The 22,856-nt window shown below is 44.2% G+C and overlaps 1 protein-coding gene across 1 annotated transcript in view; it reads right to left on the bottom strand.

The window, feature by feature from the left end:
• Positions 1-22,856, bottom strand: part of IGSF9 (immunoglobulin superfamily member 9) — a 148,872-nt gene that overhangs the window by 32,287 nt on the left and 93,729 nt on the right. The window contains exons 9-17 of the mRNA XM_082275661.1: positions 21,725-21,867; positions 19,330-19,470; positions 18,601-18,717; positions 16,715-16,865; positions 13,388-13,511; positions 8,186-8,361; positions 7,788-8,038; positions 5,205-5,289; positions 2,051-2,224 (exon numbers count right to left, since the gene is read on the bottom strand). Coding sequence (XP_082131787.1) covers positions 2,051-2,224; positions 5,205-5,289; positions 7,788-8,038; positions 8,186-8,361; positions 13,388-13,511; positions 16,715-16,865; positions 18,601-18,717; positions 19,330-19,470; positions 21,725-21,867 — 1,362 coding nt within the window. The remainder of the gene's footprint in view (positions 1-2,050; positions 2,225-5,204; positions 5,290-7,787; positions 8,039-8,185; positions 8,362-13,387; positions 13,512-16,714; positions 16,866-18,600; positions 18,718-19,329; positions 19,471-21,724; positions 21,868-22,856) is intronic.

Genomic DNA, 22,856 nt, shown 5'->3' with positions numbered 1-22,856 from the left:
TCCCTTCAACTCTGACCAGCTTCCCTGTCCCTGCTGAAGAAAAGCATCCCCACAACATGATGCTGCTACCACCATGTTTCACAGTGGGGATGGTTTGTTCAGGGGAATGTGCAGTGTTAGTTTTCCGCCACACATAGCGTTTTACTTTTATACCAAAAAGTTCAATTTTAGTCTCATCTGACCACAACACCTTCTTCCACACGTTTGCTATGTCCCCCACATGGTTTCTCACAAACTGCAAGTGAGACTTCTTATGGCTTTCTTCTTGCCACTCTTCCATAAAGGGCAGATTTGTGGAGTGAAAGACTAATAGTTGTCCTGTGGTAGGTGGGTGGCTGGTACAGGGCCTGTGGGTGGCTGGCTGGTACAGTGCCTGTGGCTGGCTGGTACAGGGCCTGTGAGTGGCTGGCTGTCTGGCACCCTGTCTGTGGGTGGCTGGCTGTCTGGCACCCTGTGGTAGCTGGGTTGCTGGCACAGGGGTTGTGGGTGGCTGGCTGGTACAGGGCCTGTGGCTGGCTGGTACAGGGCCTGTGAGTGGCTGTCTGTCTGGCACCCTGTCTGTGGTTGGCTGTCTGTCTGGCACCCTGTGGTGGGTGGGTGGCTGGCACAGGGGCTGTGGGTGGCTGTCTGGTACAGGGCCTGTGAGTGGCTGGCTGTCTGGCACCCTGTCTGTGGGTGGCTGGCTGTCTGGCACCCTGTGGTAGGTGGGTGGCTGGCTGCCACAGGGGCTGTGGGTGGCTGTCTGGTACAGGGCCTGTGAGTGGCTGGCTGTCTGGCACCCTGTCTGTGGGTGGCTGGCTGTCTGGCACCCTGTCTGTGGGTGGCTGGCTGGCTCACTGGTACAGTGCCTGTGGATGTTCGTGGCTGACATCGGGCTGCTGTAGGTTGGTGTATGGCTGTGATACACTCCTGTGAGACTAGTCCTGACTCCAGATGAGGCTATCAAAGGCGAGGGAGGCGGCCTAAGAAGGCAGAATGACGGCCGATACCGATATATCGGGGAAAGTGCATATCGGCCTTGCCGATAATCGGTCTATCCCTAGTAATGCGCTAGAATTATACTGCCATCTACAGGGGAAGTGAACACCAAGCGCAAAAATAGGTTGCTTATTACCAAGATGTTTCCCTCAATGGATGAAAAAACGTTTTGGCTTTAGATACACTTTAAATTAGCAGTTAACCTTCAACAATGTTTTCATCCATTGAGGGACACAGCTTGGTAATAAGCAACCTAGTTTTGCTTAGTGCTAATTTCTCCTGTATGTGGCAGCATAACCCCAGGTTGCTTGTTACCAAGCTGTGTCCTTCAATGGGTGATAGAGGAAATTAGGATCTTGTACTCCCCACAAAATCGTTTTCTCTGAGTCCACTGAGAGACACAGCTTGGTAAATAAGCAACCCAGTTTTACATAGTGTCCATTTCTCCTGTAGGCAGCCGTATAATTCTAAGTTGCTTATTACCAAGCTGTGTCCCTCAATAGGTGGGAGGGAAAATAAGGATTTTTGTACTCAATGTAAAGTCCTTTTTCACAGAGGGACACTCCTTGGTAATAAGTAACCTAGAGTTATACTGCCACCTAGTGGTGAAATGGTAAAAAGCAACCTACTTTTGCTTAGTGTCCAAGCTGTGTCCCTCAAGGGATGAAAAAAAAAGTGCTAGAGCTTAACTGCTAATTTAAAGTGTATCTAAAGCCAAAACCTAAAAGCCTGCCTTGAGGCAAGTCTAAAGACTCCATTGACTTTAACAATGTAGGCCAGGGGTCTTCAAACTAAGGCCCTCCAGTTGTTCATGAACTACAATACCCACCATACCTAGTCATGTCTGTGACTCCATTGACTTTAACAATGTAGGCCATAACACTTCGGGATCCTAAAATTGAGAAAATCTTATCTAAAGACTCCATTGACTTTAACAATGTAGGGTTGTTGGCTATAACACTTTGGGAACCTAACTAGGAATTGCTCCCAGAATGCTTTGCTGTCTCATCCCCTGTGCTTCCATCCTGTGTCATGTTGCTGAGATCGCCTCACCTCTACCTATCCTGCGTACCTTGCTGCCTCCGTTTCTGGCGACGTCTGACTCGCCGTCGGTTCATCACGCAGGCAACTATGGTGCTTAGGATGACCGCCAGGGTAAGGAAGCAGGCTCCTCCAACCACTCCGGCCATAAGGGACTTCTGCTGAACTTCCGGGAGCTCGGTGTGCGCGGGATAGACCTTCATTCCTGCAAACAATATGATACTGTTAATGTGTTTCTAACCCAAGAACAAAAATGTTATATAGTGCAGCTTACCAGTCCTTAGATGTGAGGGCTGTTTTAGGGTTTTTGTTTTTTTTTAGGCTTTTTGCGCCTTTTTTTTTTTATCTAGTGATCCTTCCACTTCCTGTCCTAGGGTGACAACAATGTTCACTGACCATACATCTGTGCAGTGTCACACTAGACTGCTTTGCACCTGATTTGGACTACAGGTGTAATTGTTGAGGTAGGCAAGCGGGCACATTTTGGGGCGGGGGAAGGTGTTGGAGTGAGAAAGGGAGAGGGCAAGTTTTGGGGTAGGGGTAAATGTTGGGGTGGGCAGGGAGTTGGGGAGGAGAAGGAATAAGTGTTGGGGTGGGCACGGTAGATAGCAGGTCTTGGGGTAGAGGAGGGGGTCAATTTTGAGTTGGGGAAGTGCAAGTTTTGTTGGGGGGGGGATGAGATAAACGTTGAGTTGGGGTGAAGCAAGTTTTTGAGTTGTAGGACGGGGTATGTGTTGAGGTAGGAAGGGGAGGGAATACGTTTTGAGGTGGAGAGGGGGAGTGTTTAAATGAGAAGGGGAGCAAGTTTTGGGGTGGGAAGGGGGTAAATGTTTGGGGCTAGGAAGGGGAGGGTACAAAATTTGAGGTAAGGGAGGGGAGACAGCAAGTTATAGGGCAGGAGAGGTAGGGGAGGCGTAAGTGTTGAGGCAGAAAGAGGAGAGGGTAAGTGTTGAAGTGAGAAGGGGAGGTGGTAGGTTTTTGGGGTAGGAGAGGTACAGTACATGTTGCGGTGGAAAGGGGATAGGTGTTGGGGCTTGTTAGGGGACAATGCATGCTTTGAGGTAGGGGAGGGGGTAGGCGGTGGGGAGAGAAGAGGGCATGGTATAGGGTAGGGGAGGGGATAAACTTTGAGGTAGAAAGGGGAAAAGGTAAGTGTTGAAATGAGAAGGGGAGAAAGTACATTTTGGGATGGGAAGGAGGTAAGAGTTGGGGCTGGGAAGGGGAAGGGTGCAAGCTTTGTGGTAGAGGAAGTGTTTAGGTGGGGAGGGGAGAGGGTAAGTGTTGGAGAATGGGAGGAGGTACAGTACACGTTGGGGCTTGTTAAGGGACGATGCAAGCTTTGAGGTAGGGAGAGGGTAAGCGGTGGGGAATTCAGAGGGTATGATATAGAGTAGGGGAGGGGATACGTTTTGAGATGAGAAGGGGAGAGGGTAAGTGTTGAAATGAGAAGGGGAGGGTGCAAACTTTGGGGTAGGGGGTAAGTGTTGAGGTGGGAAAGAAGAAGGCCAACTATAGGGTAGGGGAGGGAGTATGTGTTGAGGTAGGAAGGGGAGGAAGTAGGTTTTTGGGTAGGAAGGGGGTAAGTGTTGCGGCTGGGAAGGGGAAGGTACAAGCTTTGGGGCAGGGAAGGGGGTAAGTGTTAAGGTGGGGAGGGGAGAGGGCAAGTTATAGGGCAGGAGAGGTGGGGAGGGGATAAGTGTTGAGGTAGGAAGGGGAGAGGGTATGTGTTGAAGTGAGAAGGGGAGGAGGTACATGTTGGGGTGGGAAGAGGGTAAGTGTTGAGGTGGGGAGGGGAGAGGGCAAGTTAAAGGGTAGGAGAGGTAGGAAGGGGAGAGGGCATGTGTTGAAGTGAGAAGGGGAGGAGGAACTTGTTGGGGTGGGGTGGGGAGGGGAGAGGGCAAGTTATAGGGTAGGAAGGGGAGAGGGTATGTGTTGAAGTGAGAAGGGGAGGAGGTACATGTTGGGGTGGGAAGGGGGTAAGTGTTGAGGTGGGGGAGGGGAGAGGGAAAGTTATAGGGTAGGAGAGGTAGGAAGGGGAGGAGGTACATGTTGGGGTGGGAAGGGGGTAAGTGTTGAGGTGGGGAGGGGAGAGGGCAAGTTAAAGGGTAGGAGAGGTAGGAAGGGGAGGAGGTACATGTTGGAGTGGGAAGGGGAGGAGGAACTTGTTGGGGTGGGGTGGGGTGGGGAGGGGAGAGGGCAAGTTATAGGGTAGGAAGGGGAGAGGGTATGTGTTGAAGTGAGAAGGGGAGGAGGTACATGTTGGGGTGGGAAGGGGGTAAGTGTTGAGGTGGGGGAGGGGAGAGGGAAAGTTATAGGGTAGGAGAGGTAAGAAGGGGAGAGGGCATGTGTTGAAGTGAGAAGGGGAGGAGGAACTTGTTGGGGTGGGGAGGGGAGAGGGCAAGTTATAGGGTAGGAAGGGGAGAGGGTATGTGTTGAAGTGAGAAGGGGAGGAGGTACATGTTGGGGTGGGAAGGGGGTAAGTGTTGAGGTGGGGAGGGGAGAGGGTAAGTGTTGAGGTGGGGAGGGGAGAGGGTAAGTGTTGAAGTGAGAAGGGAGGAAGCAAGTTTTGGGTAGGAGAAGAGGTAAGTAGTGTCGAGCTGAGAATGGGGAAGGGAGATGTTTAAGTGTAGAGGATACAATTCCAGCACACTGGTTTTCAGTACCTGGTTTTCCACAATGAGAACAAACTAAAACAAATTCCAAATTTAGAAAACTTCTCTCCCATCCTGGGAGAATTTGGACTTGTAGTAACAGATTCATTGTTAGTTTATATAGGGATTTTACTTAAAATAACTCCATACTTGCAGTACACTCAGAAAACAAATCCCCTGTCTAGCTGGGGTGAGATGTCGATGGTGTGAACACATTTTTTTGGCTACAATTTGTGGTTATAAACAAACTTGTATCTGATGTATCATTTAAAGAAGCACTCTGGAAGACCAAGGGTAATAAGTTATACTCCGTAAAACACCTTGTCGGTATACTGGTCAGGACAAAAAGTAAGAGGGATACAATCAAAAAGAACAAAGTCAATGCTCCCACCCATTTCCTCATGTATATATCTTATCTTGAGCTACTGAGGTCTGTAACCAACTGGCTTTTTTTTTTTTTACAAAAAAGGAAATAAAATATGTACTTGTTCCCTTTAGGTATACATCTTGTACTGTAATTTCCCACCCACTCACCTGACGTAGAAATGTTCACCGAATTACTGGGCTCACTGATGTAATCACCGGCAAAGGCCACCATTCGGAATTCATACAGGGAATCCTGCAGGGAAAAACAGGTCAGAGCTTGTTCAGTATGGAGCAGATGGGTGACTTGTTCTACATCATATGTTTTATAGAAAAATACTCACTTGATTAAAATGGGGGGGGGGGAGCTGTTTTGGGGACAATATCAATTAAAGTATAGCTGAAGCCACAACTTTTTGTTTTGGATGGAGTGTGAAGGGTTAGAACCCCCTTCAGTTCCTCTTGCTGTCTAGGTCCCTGCTGGGAAGATTAGAGTTAGATTCTATTTTTGTATTATTTATATTTGGACCTGTATGTTCCTGTGTCCCCAGGACTAAAAGTAAAAGAAAATCCACAATGTTGAGTTCTCACCAGAACAGGAATAGTGAGAAATCTTTCAATGGGGTTTTCTGGTTACAAATGTTTGAAGAGGGGGCTTCCCTCACTTTGGAAATATTTCCTCTCCTCCCCTGCTGTGTCTATGGACTATCGCACAAAGATGGTGTAAAAAAAAAAAAAAAAAAGACTAGGGCTTTAACCATAGGCATGTGCGCGGGGTGTGCCCGAGTGCCCAAACTGCAACACAAAACCAACTTATCGGTTTCAAAGTGCCAGAGATTTAATACCGGGGGTGGGAATGTGATATATCACCTCCCAGCCAACTGCCGTCTGAAAATTGATCCACTGTGGATTGCTTCTCAGAAGAGCAGCAAGGGATGCTGCATATGTAAATGCACCCCAACCCAGCTACTCACCTCTGCACCCCAAAGCCCCCCCTCTTTGCTTACTTCTACATGCCCTGCTCACTATTGCACCCCCCACAAAGCTGCTGACCTTGTAAAGGTTAGCCGGTCAGCGGTGTGTGCTCTTCTTCCTCGTGTGCCCACAGAGAGCTCTGCGTGCCAGCTGTAGCACATGTGCCATGGGTTCGCCATCACTGCCCTCCACAGTGTTGCACGCCCCCCACCTCAGTGCTGCTGGCTTCCCTCCTCTCCCCCTGGCTTATGCGGGGGATGTTTCAGGATGGAGAGCGGGGGAAGGAGTTAATTAATAGATCGCTTACCATCCCCTTCCTTTTCTAAATTAACACACACATTCACTGCGTTAGATCATACCTGAAGCATAGTAAACAGCAGACCGTCCTTCTTTCTCACCGGGGAGCGATCTCGGGTGGCCGGCGGCAGTCAGTGCCACCAGTCCCCTGCATCAGCATCCCCGCTTTCCTAGTGGGGGGGTGAGAGTGCGCTAGCCCACAGTACCGCTCCCGCGAGCCGACGTACCCCTACGTCGGTTTGCGCAACCGAGCCAGCCTGCTGCAGTAAACCGGCGGCGGGCGGTCTGCAAGCAGTTATTTTATCCCCGGCATATTATGTCATTTTTCCCCACTTACAAAGAAATGAAGGGTCTATAATTTTTATCATAGGTTGTATTTTATATGATAGAGACAGAATATCAACCCAAAATCCAGAAAAAAACACATAATACAAATGTTATAAAATGAGTTGCAGTTCAGTGAATAAAATACGTATTTGATCCCCTACCAACCAACAATAATTCTTGTTCCCACAGACTGGCTACAGTATGTGCTCATGTGGTACACAGATTAGTCCCATCAATTTAAGAAGGTGCTCCTAATGTCAACTTATTATGTGTATAAAAAACACCAAAAGTCCAAAAAAGCGCTAGACCCAGGGGAAATCTACAAAATGTGTATATATATATATATTTTTTTTTAATCTAGATTTTATTTATATATATATATATATATATTTATAAAGAAAATCTATACTTTATTTATTTATTTATATATATATATATATATATATATATATATATATATATATATATATATAATAAAAAAATCTATACGTTATTTATATATAAAAAAAATCTACACTTTATTTATATATAAAAAAATCAATATTTTATTTATATATATATATTTATAAAAAAAATCTATTTAATATATATATATATATATATATATATATATATATATATATAATGTGTGTGTGTGTGTATGTAAATTTTATATACATATATATATATATATATATATATATATATATATATATATATTGTATGTTGTAGACTTCCCCTGGGTCTAACGCTAAAGTGTTCTTTGGACTTTTGGTGTCTTTTTCTTTTTTTACACACACACACACACACACATATATCTATATATACATTATATCTATATATACATTACATTATATATATATATATATATATATAAAAAAAATCTATATGCATGTATGTGTATATATAGTGTGTGTGTGTGCCAAAAGTCCAAAGAACACTTTAGCGTTAGACCCAGGGGAAATCAACATATATATATATATATATATATATATATATATATATAAAAAAATATATACATACATACATACATATATATGTATAAATAAATAAAATATCAGATTTGTATTTGTGCCTTTTGGCTGGTTTTGAACCAATCACAGACTGGCATTCAGCAGGTTTTTTTTTTTTTTCTTGTACCACAGCACCATCTAGTGGTCTCAGCCGCCTTCTTACCTTAAACAGCCCAGGAACCAGAAGCTCTGTCTGGGTGGTTGGAATGGACTCATCAAGAAGCTCCCAGGCTCCCTCATCACGTCTGCACTCCAGACCATACCCACGCAGAGGAAGGAAGGACCGCAGGGGTGGGGCCCAGGTCAGCAGCACTCCATTGGAGGTCTCATTGGCCGAAAGGTAGCGGGGGGGAGTCAGAGTATCCCGAGAGTCTGTGGTGGGTACAGGTGGAGGTAAGGTGGTGGGAGGGATACCTGAGAGGCCAAAACATTAGTGGTTATTGAAGAGGAGGAAATGTTTAGCGGGTGTTAGAGACGAGAAAGGAGAGCCACCAGTGACAGGACCACACGAAGGAGCACCAGGGTGAACAGGAGACAGAAAGAGACAAAACGGTCACTTACTGAGAGGAGAGGCTGTCACAATTTCACTGAATGGCCCGCTTCCCAACTTATTCTGAGACAGAACGCTGAACTGGTACGAGTTTTCCGACTGCAGGTTTTCCACCACAAGATAACTGGCACCAACCGAGGCGGCAAGGGAAATCCACTCGTGGTGGCCGTGAGTGAGCCGCTTCACCCTGCCAACAGACGAAACAGCCAACACCGGTCAGCAGCAATCCCGGGAGGAGAAGGGACTGTAGATCCAGTGTGAGAGGAGATGGGGGTCCCCAAACTTGTAGCTTCCTAGGAAACTGACCCTGGGTGTCACTGTTTTGGGGACCACCAGGTGTGGATGGGATTTTGAGGACCCCCAAAGGATCAGTGTGTCATTGTAGCAGGACCCCAAAGTGTTGGTGTTCTGGGAACATCAATTTGTGTTTGGGGCCACCAAGTATGGGTATCATTTTGGGAACCCACGAAGATCAGTGTGTCAATGTTCTAGACCCTCAAGTGTCAGTGTGTCATTGTTCTTAGAACTTAAAATGTAGTTGTTTTAGAAACCAGTAAGAGAAGGTGTTATTTTGGGGATCCAAAGGATCCCCAAATAATATATTGTTTGGGATCCTGAGTGTCTGTGCACTATGTTCTGGACTCTGGCGAATCAGTGTGTCCTTGTCTTGGGGACCACCAAATGAAGGGTGACATGGATCAGTGTGTCATTATTCCAGAACCCCGAATGTCAGTGTGTCTTGTTAGTGTGTCTTTGTTCTGGAAACCTCAAGTGTAATTGTTTTGGGGACCATCAAGTATGGGTGTCATTTTGGAACCCCCTAGTATCAGTGTGTCATTGTTCTTGGAGCCTCACATGTAGTTGTATTGGGGACCAGTTATGTGTGGGTGTTATTTTAGGGATCCTCCCAGGGATCAGTGCCTTGCTGTTTGGGATCCTGAGTGTCAGTGTGTCATTGTTCTGGTCCCCCAAGTGTCAGTGTGTCATTCTTCTGGACCCGCAAATGTCAGTGTATCATTGTTCTGGACCCGGAAATGTCAGTGTGTCATTGTTCTGGGATCCCCAAGTGTCATTGTGTCATTGTTCTGGGACCCCCAAGTGTCAGTGTGTCATTGTTCTGGACCCCCAAGTGTCAGTGTGTCATTGTTCTGGACCCCCGAGTGTCAGTGTGTCATTGTTCTGGACCCCCAAGTGTCAGTGTGTCATTGCTATGGGATCCCCAAGTGTCAGTGTTTCATTGTTCGGGACCCCCAAGTGTCATTGTTCTGAGCCCCCCAAGTGTCAGGGTGTCATTGTTCGGGACCCCCAAGTGTCAGTGTGTCATTGTTTTGGACCCCCAAGCGTCAGTGTGTCATTGTTCTGGGGCCCCCCCAAGTGTCAGTGTTTCATTGTTCTGGGACCCCCAAGTGTCAGTGTTTCATTGTTCTGGGACCCCCAAGTGTCAGGGTGTCATTGTTCTGGACCCCCAAGCGTCAGTGTGTCATTGTTCTGGGGCCCCCCCAAGTGTCAGTGTGTCATTGTTCTGGGACCCCCAAGTGTCAGTGTGTCATTGTTCTGAGCCCCCCAAGTGTCAGTGTGTCATTGTTCTGGACCCCCAAGTGTCAGTGTGTCATTGTTCTGGACCCCCGAGTGTCAGTGTGTCATTGTTCTGGACCCCCAAGTGTCAGTGTGTCATTGCTATGGGATCCCCAAGTGTCAGTGTTTCATTGTTCGGGACCCCCAAGTGTCATTGTTCTGAGCCCCGCAAGTGTCAGGGTGTCATTGTTCGGGACCCCCAAGTGTCAGTGTGTCATTGTTCTGGACCCCCAAGCGTCAGTGTGTCATTGTTCTGGGGCCCCCCCAAGTGTCAGTGTGTCATTGTTCTGGGACCCCCAAGTGTCAGGGTGTCATTGTTTTGGGACCCCCAAGTGTCAGTGTGTCATTGTTCTGGACCCCCAAGCGTCAGTATGTCATTGTTCTGGGGCCCCCCCAAGCGTCAGTATGTCATTGTTCTGGGGCCCCCCCAAGCGTCAGTATGTCATTGTTCTGGGGCCCCCCCAAGTGTCAGTGTGTCATTGTTCTGGGACCCCCAAGTGTCAGGGTGTCATTGTTCTGAGCCCCCCAAGTGTCAGTGTGTCATTGTTCTGGACCCCCAAGTGTCAGTGTGTCATTGTTCTGGACCCCCAAGTGTCAGTGTGTCATTGTTCTGGACCCCCAAGTGTCAGTGTGTCATTGTTCTGAGCCCCCCAAGTGTCAGGGTGTCATTGTTCGAGACCCCCAAGTGTCAGTGTGTCATTGTTCTGGACCCCCAAGCGTCAGTGTGTCATTGTTCTGGGGCCCCCCCAAGTGTCAGTGTGCCATTGTTCTGGACCCTCAAGTGTCAGTGTGTCATTGTTCTGGGACCCCCAAGTGTCAGGGTGTCATTGTTCTGGGACCCCCAAGTGTCAGTGTGTCATTGTTCTGGACCCCCAAGCGTCAGTGTGTCATTGTTTGGTGACCCCAGATATAGGTCACCGTAAACCATCTGTATCAGTTTTGTATCAATTTTATACCTCAAAAGAAAATAAAGATGATACTTTTTCTAAAATATTTTGTTATTCATTTCACCCAAAACCAAATCTACCAATGCCAACATCGGTAAAATGTGAGATTGATGTGAAAATGTTTGATTTGTACAGCAGATTTATACCAATCAATTATTTATAAACACGGATAATTATATGTGATCACAATTTAATTATTCTTTTTTTGCATCATTGTATCTTCTGTACAAACCGGGCTGCTCAGGATGAATGCATCTATAGAATGGGATCTACACACTACACGTTAGATGGGCTACATGACAAGGAGATGGATCTGATTTGCATTCTTACACAGGGGGGGTACGAATAAAACCTGTTCCATAGTCCGCAGCTCTTCCTATCTGGCTGATCCCAGTGCAAACAGTCCTAAAATTATTCCTAGATAGCACATCCTTGCAGTAAAGTGCTGAAAACATGTATAGAAGGAAACGTGCTGGGGGACGGAGAGGTGGGGTGCAGTCCGGGCTGGGACAAGAGATGGGCAGGGGGGGCTGCTGCCCCAGGCACTGTGGTATCATGTGAGGTGGGGGGGATTGGGTTTAAAAGGGGAATTTGGGGGGGGGGGGCCGGCAGGGGGTATTGTTCTAGAAGGGAGAATTGGGTGGGGTGCTAATAGTGGTAAATTGTGTTGGGATAGGGGAAAGATTTGTGCTGGGGAGGGGGGGGGGTGATGGGTACTAGAAGATTAGGAGGGAGATATTTTAAGGGTAGAGGATTTGTGCTAGGAAGGGTGATTTTTTTAAATTTTTTGGGTGGGGGGGACAAATATTTGTGCTGAGAAGGGGTATTTCAGCAGGGGGTGGACTTGTACTAGGAGGAAGGGGAATATATGCTTATGGGGTAAGCATGCAGATTAGTGCTGGTGGGGGTGGATGTGTACTGGGAGGAGGGGTAATTTATATGTAGGGGTTAAGCATGTGGATTAGTGCTGGGGGAATTAGGAGATGGGTGGGGCAAAGCTTTGTGCTGAGAGGGGGGATTTCAGCAGGGTGATGGATTTGTACTGGGAGGAGGGGGTAAGCATGCAGATTAGTGCTCAGTGTTTTTGTGGAGGGATTTTAGCTGACACATAATGCTAATACATCTTGGGGGGGGGGGGGTACAGGGGGCTCCAGCTGACCTTTTATATGCATAGTTATAGGACTGCTGTGGATGTCTTTTTTCGTGCAAAGGGTTGGGGGATTAGGAGGGAGAAATTTTAGGGGTAGAGGATTTGTGCTAGGAAGGGTGATCTTTTTTTTTTTTTTGGGGGGGGGGAGGCAAATATTTGTGCTGAGAAGGGGGATTTCAGCAGGGGATGGATTTGTACGAGGAGGGGGGATTCATGCTTAGTGGGTAAGCAGGCAGATTAGTGCGGGGGGGGGGGGGGGATTTGGGGCTGGGGGTGGATTTGTACTGGGAGGAGGGGGGAATTTTTTATACTTAGGGGGTAAGCATGTAGATTAGTGCTGGGGGAATTAGGAGATGGATGGGGCAAAGATTTGTGCTGAGAGGGGGGATTTCAGCAGGGGGGGTGGATTTGTACTAGGAGGAGGGGGGTTTCATGCTTAGTGGGAAAGCATGCAGATTAGTGCTGGGGCGGGTGGGATTTGGGGATGGGGGTGTTATTTGTACTGGGAGGAGAGGGGAATTTATCCTTGGGGGGTAAGCATGTAGATTAGTGTTGGGGGAATTAGGAGATGGATGGGGCAAAGATTTGTGCTGAGAGGGGGGGATTTCAGCAGGGGGGGGTTTCATGCTTAGTGGGTAAGCATGCAGATTAGGGATGGGGGGGGATTTATATTGGGAGGAGGGGGGGATTTATACTTGGGGGGTAAGCATGTAGATTAGTGCTGGGGCAACAATGTAGATTAGTGCTGGGGGAATTAGGAGATGGATGGGGCAAAGATTTGTGCTGAGAAGGGGGATTTCAGCAGGAGGTGGACTTGTACTAGGAGGGGGGGGGGGGATTCATGCTTAGTGGGTAAGCATGCAGATTAGTGCTGGGGGGGGGGATTTGAGGAGGGGGGTGGATTTGTACTGGGAGGAGGGGGGAATTTATACTTAGGGGGTAAACATGTAGATTAGTGCTGGGGGAATTAGGAGATGGGTGGGGCAAATATTTTTGCTGAGAGGGGGGATTTCAGCAGTGGGGTGTACTTAGGGGGTAAGCATCAGTGCTCAGCGTTTTTGTGGAGGGATTTTTGCTGACACATAATGTTAATACATCTTGGGGGGGGCTCCAGGTGACCTTTTACGAGCACAGGTATAAGAATGCTGTGGATGTCCTTTTTGCACGCAGAGGGTCCAATGTCTGCAGATGACCCCATTAGGTCATAGATAATTGAATAGTCCCAGTACAGGACTCAAAGAACAGCAAGAGCAATGATACAGATGAAAGCCTAAACTGGTCTTGTAGTCTCTTCAATGGGATGTCCAGTCCAGCGAGCCGCTTACCAAAAAAGAAGGGAGCGAAGCTCTAGAATTTGGAAGAGCACCAGGGAAAAGAAGAGATCGGAGGGGTCTTTCTTTCACCATTGCTCAGGGTGATAAAGGAAACTTCTTGGAGGGTAGATGTCTTCTTATGGAAAAATGGAAGTATGGACAAGGACAAGACTTCCATGCATAGACCATAGATATATCTCCTTCTAAGGTTAGTAAAACAAAACTCACAGCGGGGCATACCAAACGCTGAACCTCTGGAAGTATCCTCCATCGAAGCCAGGGCTCCAGGTGATGTTTATTGAGTTCACCAACGACTGGGCGGACACATTGCTGACTGCGTGGGGACTGGTGCCTGCAAAAAAATGATATTACATGATAAGAGTCTGGTACAAGACAAAATATCGGTCTTAGAGATTCAGCCTTCAGAAGAACTTGGCCGCCATTGCAATTTTTTAATGAAAGGCTCTTCCTAAGAATGGGCACCAAAAGGTTCCTTCTATTACTGTCACTAGGTAGAACATCCACCAAGGGATCGTTAGAGGCCGGTAGGAAAACCCCTTCTAGACAGGAAGCTTGTAGGTTCACGGTTGACCTCTGTGGAGGCAGAACTTTGGTCTGAATTCTGAAAAATGTAAGCTTCAGGATAGAACAGATTTTTTTTAGTTAAGCAGGGACCTTGAGTGGTCAACTCTTAAGCAGGGACCTTGAGTGGTCAACTCTTAAGCAGGGACCTTGAGTGGTCAACTCTTAAGCAGGGACCTTGAGTGGTCAACTCTTAAGCAGGGACCTTGAGTGGTCAACTCTTAAGCAGGGACCTTGAGTGGTCAACTTTTAAGCAGGGACCTTGAGGTGTCTACTCCTTAGGTAAGAACATTTTTGGTGTCTACTCTTAAGCAGGGACCTTGCAAGGTCAACTCTTAAGCAGGGACCTCGAGGTGTCTACTTAAGTAAGAACCTTTTGGTGTCTTCTCTTAAGCAGGGACCTTAAGGTGTCTACTCCTTAGGTCAAAACCTTTTGGTGTCTACTCTTAAGCAGGGACCTTGCAAGGTCAATTCTTAAGCAGGGACCTTGAGGTGTCTACTCCTTAGGTAAGAACCTTTTGGTGTCTACTCTTAAGTAGGGACCTTGCAAGGTCAACTCTTAAGCAGGGACCTTGAGGTGTCTACTCCTTAGGTAAGAACATTTTTGGTGTCTACTCTTAAGCAGGGACCTTGCAAGGTCAACTCTTAAGCAGGGACCTCGAGGTGTCTACTTAAGTAAGAACCTTTTGGTGTCTTCTCTTAAGCAGGGACCTTAAGGTGTCTACTCCTTAGGTCAAAACCTTTTGGTGTCTACTCTTAAGCAGGGACCTTGCAAGGTCAATTCTTAAGCAGGGACCTTGAGGTGTCTACTCCTTAGGTAAGAACCTTTTGGTGTCTACTCTTAAGCAGGGACCTTGCAAGGTCAACTCTTAAGCAGGGACCTTGAGGTGTCTACTCTTAGGTAAGAACCTTTTGGTGTCTACTCTAAACCTTGCAAGGTCAACTCTTAAGCAAGGACCTTGAGGTATTTACTTAAGTAAGAACCTTTTGGTGTCTTCCCTTAGCAGGGACCTTGAGGTGTCTACTCTTAGGTAAGAACCTTTTGGTGTCTTCTCTTAGGCTGGCCATACATTATACCATTTTCTTCTACAGTTTTCCTTTAGATTTAACAAAATCATATAATAGGAGGTCAAACCTAAACACTTTCAATTCATATGCAATCAGGCAGGCCCTTACACTACTCACTACATAGTTGAAGGTAAATCTAAATTAATTTGAATAAGAAGATTGTATAAGGTATGGCCAGCCTTAATCAGGGACCTTGAGGTGTCTACTCTTGGGTAAAAACCTTTTGGTGTCTTCTCTTAAGCAGGGACCTTGCGTGATCAACTGTTAAGCAGGCACCTTGAAGTGTCTACTCTTAGGTAAGAACCTATGGTGTCTTCTCTTAAGCAGTTACGTTGCGGTGTCTACTCCTTAAGTAAGAACCTTTTGGTGTCTTCTCTTAAGCAGGGACCTTGCGGTGTTTCCTCTTAAGAACCTTTTGGTGCCTTCTCTTAAGAAGGAACCTTGCATGGTCAACTCTTAAGCAGGGACCTTGCAGCGTTTCCTCTTAAGAACCTTTTGGTGTCTTCTCTTAAGCAGAGACCTTGCATGGTCAACTCTTAAGCAGGGACCTTGCGGTGTCTACTCCTTAAGTAAGAACCTTTTGGTGTCTTCTCTTAAGCAGGGACCTTGCATGGTCAACTCTTAAGCAGGTACCTTGCGGTGTCTACTCCTTAAGAGTTGACCATGCAAGGCCCCTGCTTAAGAGAAGACACCAAAAGGTTCTTACTTAAGAGGAAACACCGCAAGGTCCCTGCTTAAGAGTTGACCATGCAAGGTCTCTGCTTAAGAGAAGACACCAAAAGGTTCTTACTTAAGAGGAAACGCTGCAAGGTCCCTGCTTGAGAGTTGACCATGCAAGGTCCCTGCTTAAGAGTTGACCATGCAAGGTCCCTGCTTAAGAGTTGACCATGCAAGGTCTCTGCTTAAGAGAAGACACCAAAAGGTTCTTACTTAAGAGGAAACGCTGCAAGGTCCCTGCTTGAGAGTTGACCATGCAAGGTCCCTGCTTAAGAGTTGACCATGCAAGGTCCCTGCTTAAGAGTTGACCATGCAAGGTCCCTGCTTAAGAGAAGGCACCAAAAGGTTCTTAAGAGGAAACACTGCAAGGTCTCTGCTTAAGAGAAGACACCAAAAGGTTCTTACTTAAGAGGAAACACTGCAAGGTCCCTGCTTAAGAGTTGACCATGCAAGGTCCCTGCTTAGGAGAAGACACCAAAAGGTTCTTACTTAAGAGGAAACACTGCAAGGTCCTTGCTTAAGTAAGAACCTTTTGGTGTCTTCTCCTAAGCAGGGACCTTGCATGGTCAACTCTTAAGCAGGGACCTTGCATGGTCAACTCTTAAGCAGGGACCTTGCATGGTCAACTCTCAAGCAGGGACCTTGTAGCGTTTCCTCTTAAGTAAGAACCTTTTGGTGTCTTCTCTTAAGCAGAGACCTTGCATGGTCAACTCTTAAGCAGGGATCTTGCGGTGTCTACTCTTCGGTAAGAACCTTTTGATGTCTTCTCTTAAGCAGGGACCTTGCATGGTCAACTCTTAAGCAGGGACCTTGCAGTGTTTCCTCTTAAGAAGCTTTTGGTGTCTTCTCTTAAGCAGGGACCTTGCATGGTCAACCCTTAAGCAGGTACCTTGCGGTGTCTACTCCTAAGTAAGAACCTTTAGGTGTCTTCTCTTAAGCAGGGACTTTGCATGGTCAACTCTTAAGATAGGGACAGATCTGGGTTAAAGCTGAAGCCCATGTAGACTGCTCACCCAGGAAAATGCGGCTCACTAAAAACAGACTGGAGGAAATGAATGGTTCTTTTAAGGCACCAGCTCTTCAGCCCTATTGATTTTTACACACGTTCCACATGAAATGTTCTGGATCAAAAAGCATCTGTAACAGTAAACAAACTTCTACTGTCCTATACCTGCACATACAACATACCCAATACAAAGACGGAAGTGCGCGTGCTGATTCTGGCCACGTTATTGGCAGCGGCACATTCCCACATGCCGTGTTCCTCCTTGGTGAGAGGTCTGAATATCAAACTGCCGTTTACATCCATCTGAGCTCCACTTTTACTGGGCATCCCAAGCTGTAGGACAAAACAGGTCCCGTTAATAGATCAATTCATGACAGAACCAGGACAATGGGCAGACAGTGGTCATCAGAACAAGTGTCTCCAGTGGAAAGTTTAAGCCTCACTTCCTGTCTGTGAGACAACATAGGAAGTGGGAAAAAATATCTCCAAAGTAAAGGGAAATTCCCCCCTTAGACAGTTGCCGTCTAATGATGGTTTTCACTCAGTGACAACTGTAAAGATTTGGGGTTCCCATCCTCCTTTTGTCAAGGGTTACCAGGATGAACGGAGCAGGTGAATTTCCCCAGTGGGACAAATAAAGTAATAAACATTCTGCAAGAGGTTCTAACCCAACTATTCTACTTTAACCACACAATAACTTTTAGGTCTTGGTGAACCCTACTTGGTTACACTGGTGGGAAACAGAAGGAATTTGACCCCGTACAGTAGTAGTCAGAATTCCACCCTTTCAGTTAGCTAAAGCGATTATTGGTGTCACGCCATTGGCTCTGCCAATTAAGGTTTGAGCTGGAACAATGGAGGCGCCATCAGATGGCAGGTCAGGCCCTGGAACTTTGAAGGCACTATCGGATGGGAGGTCAGGCCCCTGAAATATGGGGGACCCAACAGATGGGAGGTCAGGCCCTTGAACTATCGAGGCACTATCGGAGGGGAGGTCAGGCCCTGGAAATATGGGGGCACCAACAGATGGGAGGTCAGGCCCTGGAACTACGGAGGCACCATTGGAGGAGAGGTTAGGCCCAGGAACTATGGAGGCATCATTGGATGGGAGGTCAGGCCCTGGAACTATGGGGGCACCAAGAGATGGGAGGTCAGGCCCTGGAACTATGGGGGCACCAACAGATGGGAGGTCAGGTCCTGGAACTATGGAGGCACCATTGGAGAGGTTAGGCCCTGGAACTATGTGGGGACCAACAGATGGGAGGTCAGGCCCTGGAACTATGGAGGCACCATCGGAGGAGAGGTTAGGCCCTGGAACTATGGGGGCACCAACAGATGGGAGGTCAGGCCCTGGAACTATGGGGGCACCAACAGATGGGAGGTCAGGCCCTGGAACTATGGGGGCACCAACAGATGGGAGGTCAGGCCCTTGAACTATGGGGGCACCAACAGATGGGAGGTCAGGCACCAACAGATGGGAGGGGAGGTAAGACCCTGGAAATATGGGGGCACCAACAGATGGGAGGTCAGGCCCTGGAACTATGGGGGCACGAACAGATGGGAGGTCAGGCCCTGGAACTATGGGGGCACCAACAGATGGGAGGTCAGGCCCTGGAACTATGGGGGCACCAACAGATGGGAGGTCAGGCCCTGGAACTATGGGGGCACCAACAGATGAGAGGTCAGGCCCTGGAACTATGGGGGCACCAACAGAGGGGAGGTCAGGCCCTTGAACTATGGAGGCACCATCGGAGGGGAAGTCAGGCCCTGGAACTATGTGGGGGCCAACAGATGGGAGGTCAGGCCCCTGAAATATGGGGGCACCAACAGATGGGAGGTCAGACCCTGGAACTATGGAGGCACCATAAGATGGGAGGTCAGACCCTGGAACTATGGAGTCACCATGAGATGGAAGGTCAATCAGCCACAGCTCAAGGAATTTCTAGTAACCTCTGGAGAAACCTTGGATGAGAATGCCTGCTCTAACCCTTCCTTCGTTTATCAATATATATATAAAAGATTTGGCTGGGATTCTCCATTTATGTCAGCCATATTTGTCCACGCTCACCTTGGCCCAGCTGATATCGGGAGGTGGGTCCCCGGAGGCAGCACAAGGGATGATCAGCTCCCTTCCCACATCCTGGAAATACTCCTCTTTTGGAAGGTCGGTAAAGGAGGGTGGATCCTAATAAAAGCATAAAAAAAAAAAGACATAATAAGAGGAATCATGGTGGCACAATGAAGAAATAGTAGGTTGTCAATGTTGAGGCCTTTTCTATAACACTTGGGACCAACTGCCCAACCCTAGCCTTCCCCATCCCACACATATAGCCCACAATTTAAGTCCAACCAGCCAGCAAAGTCCTCCATCAGCCATGGCCTACACACTCCTCCAGCGGCCCTTCAGTCCTTTTCTCAGAGTCAACGGGCCCACAATGTACTGCACCTGTGTGGCCTTTCTCCACAGGTACAAATTGAGAAACCACCCCCCCCCCCTGCAGGCTTGCAAGTGAACTGCATCTCCATAGGACCTAGTACCTGGCTGTCCACTAACTCAGTGAAGGAGACTTAGGAGCCACTAGAGTCGATCCAGGTTGCAGATGATGGAGGAGGTTGCTATTGGGAATAAAGAAGGTTTGGGTTTTATGTATGAGAAGGGAAAGGGGGAAGTTGGCCCTAAGTGTTAAAAAAAAAAGTGATGTTACCCTTTAAATTATCTAAACCCAAAAACACATACATACTTAAAAAAAAACATTCTACATAATTTGAAACAGGATTGTCAGATGGTCCAACATACCTTCAAGATGACAGCGGTGGGAAGAGACACCCCCAAGCTTCCGTAGCTGTTGTAGGGGGTGCAGGTGTACGTGCCAAGGGCATCATCATTCCCCGTTGCCACAACAATGGAGCCGTCCCCTTCCAGGTACCATCCTGGGAACTGGCAACAAGAATGGAGGAGAAACTCCATAAATACCACATTATATAAAATATTATATATTTAACACAGTCAGTACAATCTCCGCATCCTGAGGCTGCATACTTTTTAATGCGGTGTTAATTTTGAAACTATGCTTGTGCGCTTTTAGAAAATACAATTTTTTAGTTACTCTTAGCACTTTTAAATAATTTAAAAAAATTACCTTGCCACATCCACCCAAATATATATTTTTTGGAACTCCTCAATACCAGACATGTTAAAGTCAGCTCAAATAAAATTTGATCAAAAAAAAAAACAAGAAATAGAACAAATGTATCTGAACTTGCACAAATGTCCTTTAAAATATGAAAAAAATATAAACTATTACATTTTTATTCATATTAAAACAGTGAAAGAATATATAAAATATAATATATTGTATTAAAAAAAAAAATATATATATATATATATATATATATACACACATTTCATATTTTAAAAATGAAATAATATATAAAACTATATTTCATTTTTTAAATATAATCGTTTTATATTAAATATGAAATCATATATAAAACTATTGTTTATATAGGATTTCATTTTTAATACAAATATAAAATGTAATAGTTTATATTATTTCATCTTTATAATATAAACTATTTTTTATATATATATATATATATATATATATATATATATATATAAATAAAATATAAAAGTAGATTATAAATATAATATATAATTAAACTATTGTATATTACTGCATATATTATATTTAAAAAAATATAAACTAAAACATTTTATATTTATATTATAAATTAAATATATTAACTATTATATTTATGTCCTGTTATATATTCAGATACAAATGTATCTGAACTTGCACAAATGTAATTTAAAATATGAAAAAATATAACTAATACATTTTTATTCATAATAAAAGTGAAATAATATATAAACTATAATATATTCTATTTAAAAAAAATGAAATAATATAAAACGTACATTTCATATTTTAAAAGTGAAATATATAAAACTGTATTTCATTTGTTAAATATAATCATTTTATATTTATATTAAAAATGAAATATATAAAACAATTTTTATATATGATTTCATTTTTAATATACATTTAAAATGTAATAGTTTATATGATTTCATTTTTAAAATATAATATAAACTATTTATATATATATTTAAGAAAATATATTATATAAACTATATTCTAAATAATATATAATTAAGCTATTATATATTATATTACTGCATACTATATTATATTTAAAAAAATATAAATTGAAACATTTTATATTAAAAATTAAATATATTAACTAATATTTATGTTCTGTTATATATATTTTAATATAAATATAATAGTTTATAATATTTCATTTTTAAGATAAAATAGATTGTAAGCTCCTTGAAGGTAGGGACTGATGTGAATGTACAATGTATATGTAAAACGCTGCGTAAAATTGACGGCGCTATAGAAGTACCTGAAATAAATAAAATAAAATAATAGATGTTGCTTTGTAACTGGCTGGATTTACATTCTACATCTTGTAACATCTTGTTACAAAGATCTTGTTAACAAAGTGACATCTTGTAAACACAAAGGGGTCTAGTTAAAAAAAAAAAGTCATGAACATTTGTGCAGATTGGATGAATTTTCTCTAACCGATTAATTGCTATGACCATCAGCCCCATCTAGTGGCCAAAATGTGATTTGCAGATTGGATATACAGTACTGTATTTTATTTAACAGATTAATTCCTATGACCATCAGCTCCATCTAGTGGCCAAAATGGGATTTGTGATAGTTTTTTCTGAAACACCTGAATGAGAGAATATACTGCATTTTGGTCACTAGATGGAGCTGATGATCATAGAAATGATTCTCTATCATAGAAAATACAGAGAAAATGTACCCAGCCTGTGAAAGCGTGCGACAATTGTCTGGCGTGGATTGCAGCCACAGCAATTCTAACTAGGGCTGCATAGTGAGACACCACCCGTTGAACTCGCCAATTGCAACCAATGGGGCGGCACCGCAACCACTGCCGAATAATTGTCTTACAGTTCTGGCACAGTCTGGCAATGTATAGTTGCCTATTGAAAAAAAATATAGTTTTAGGAGGTGTCAACAGTGCATCCTGAACGCCTATCAGCCGCTGCTATACTGCCTTCTAAAAAGTGGTCCACTGCAGATCTCTTCTCAGACGACAGCCATTACCACCAGTGTGAAAGGGCCCTTAGGGTCATGGTGGTCTCCTACCTTGTTAAGCTCTAGCGGGAGGCCGTCCTTGGTCCAATTGACGAACAACAGTGGTGGATTGGCTCTGGCTGGGCACCTGATCATGCCGCGCATGCCGATTGGCAGATAGGTTTCAGCGGGCATGTCGGTCACGTAGGCCGGATCTAGAGGGGGGATTGGAAGAAGAAAAATAGAGAAGACCAAAAGGTGACAGGTACACGGCATAAATCAATCAATATTTTCTATAGATTATTATTTTTAAATAGAATATTTATCAATTATTTTCCATAATCAATGTCAATACAAAATATTAAAAAGGTATCAACACAACATCCTGTGCAAAAACTAAAACAAGAAAGACAACTGCCGGGAAAAAATAAAAAATAAAATGTTATATATATATATATATATATATATATATATATATATATATATATATATATCATATTTATTTATTATCTAAAATATATCGTGCATACTACACTGCACATGGACAGACTTTTCACTAAGCCAATATTTCTGTATTAAAAATCCTTTTTTTTTTTTTTCTTATGTAATATTCTACTTTTCCAAGATACTGAATTTTGGGTTCTCACTAGCTGTAAGCCATAATCATCAAAATTAAAAAGAAATGCTTGTAATCTATCAACTCTGTTTGTTTGTAATCGATCTATATAAAATATACGTGTTTCACTTTTTTATTTGAATTACTGAAAAATGTTTACATTTCAATGATATTATAATTTTATGAGATGCACCTGTGAGTGTGTGTGTATAGCTCTCTCTCTATATTTATATATATATATATATATATATATATAATCTATCTCATTTTTTATTATAGCTTATACTTATATTATATTTATATAATATATAATATTATCAATTATATATATATATATATATATATATATATATAATATTTATATATATTTTTATACCTTATATTTATAAATATATATTATATTCAAATATATTATATATCATATTTATATATATATATCTTTTTTTATTATATCTTATATTTATATATATATTTTATCTATATATATATATTTTTTTATTATATCATATATATATTTATTAGAAACCAACGCGTTTCAGAGTCACTTGGCTTCTTCTTCAGGGGTAGCTCAGAGGTCATCTGTCACAA

Source organism: Pelophylax lessonae, assembly GCF_965119305.1.
Source record: "Pelophylax lessonae genome assembly, chromosome: 13".
Lineage (NCBI taxonomy): Eukaryota > Metazoa > Chordata > Amphibia > Anura > Ranidae > Pelophylax > Pelophylax lessonae.
The sequence above is the reverse complement of the archived record's forward strand: the minus strand, read 5'-3'. Positions and strand labels throughout refer to the sequence as shown.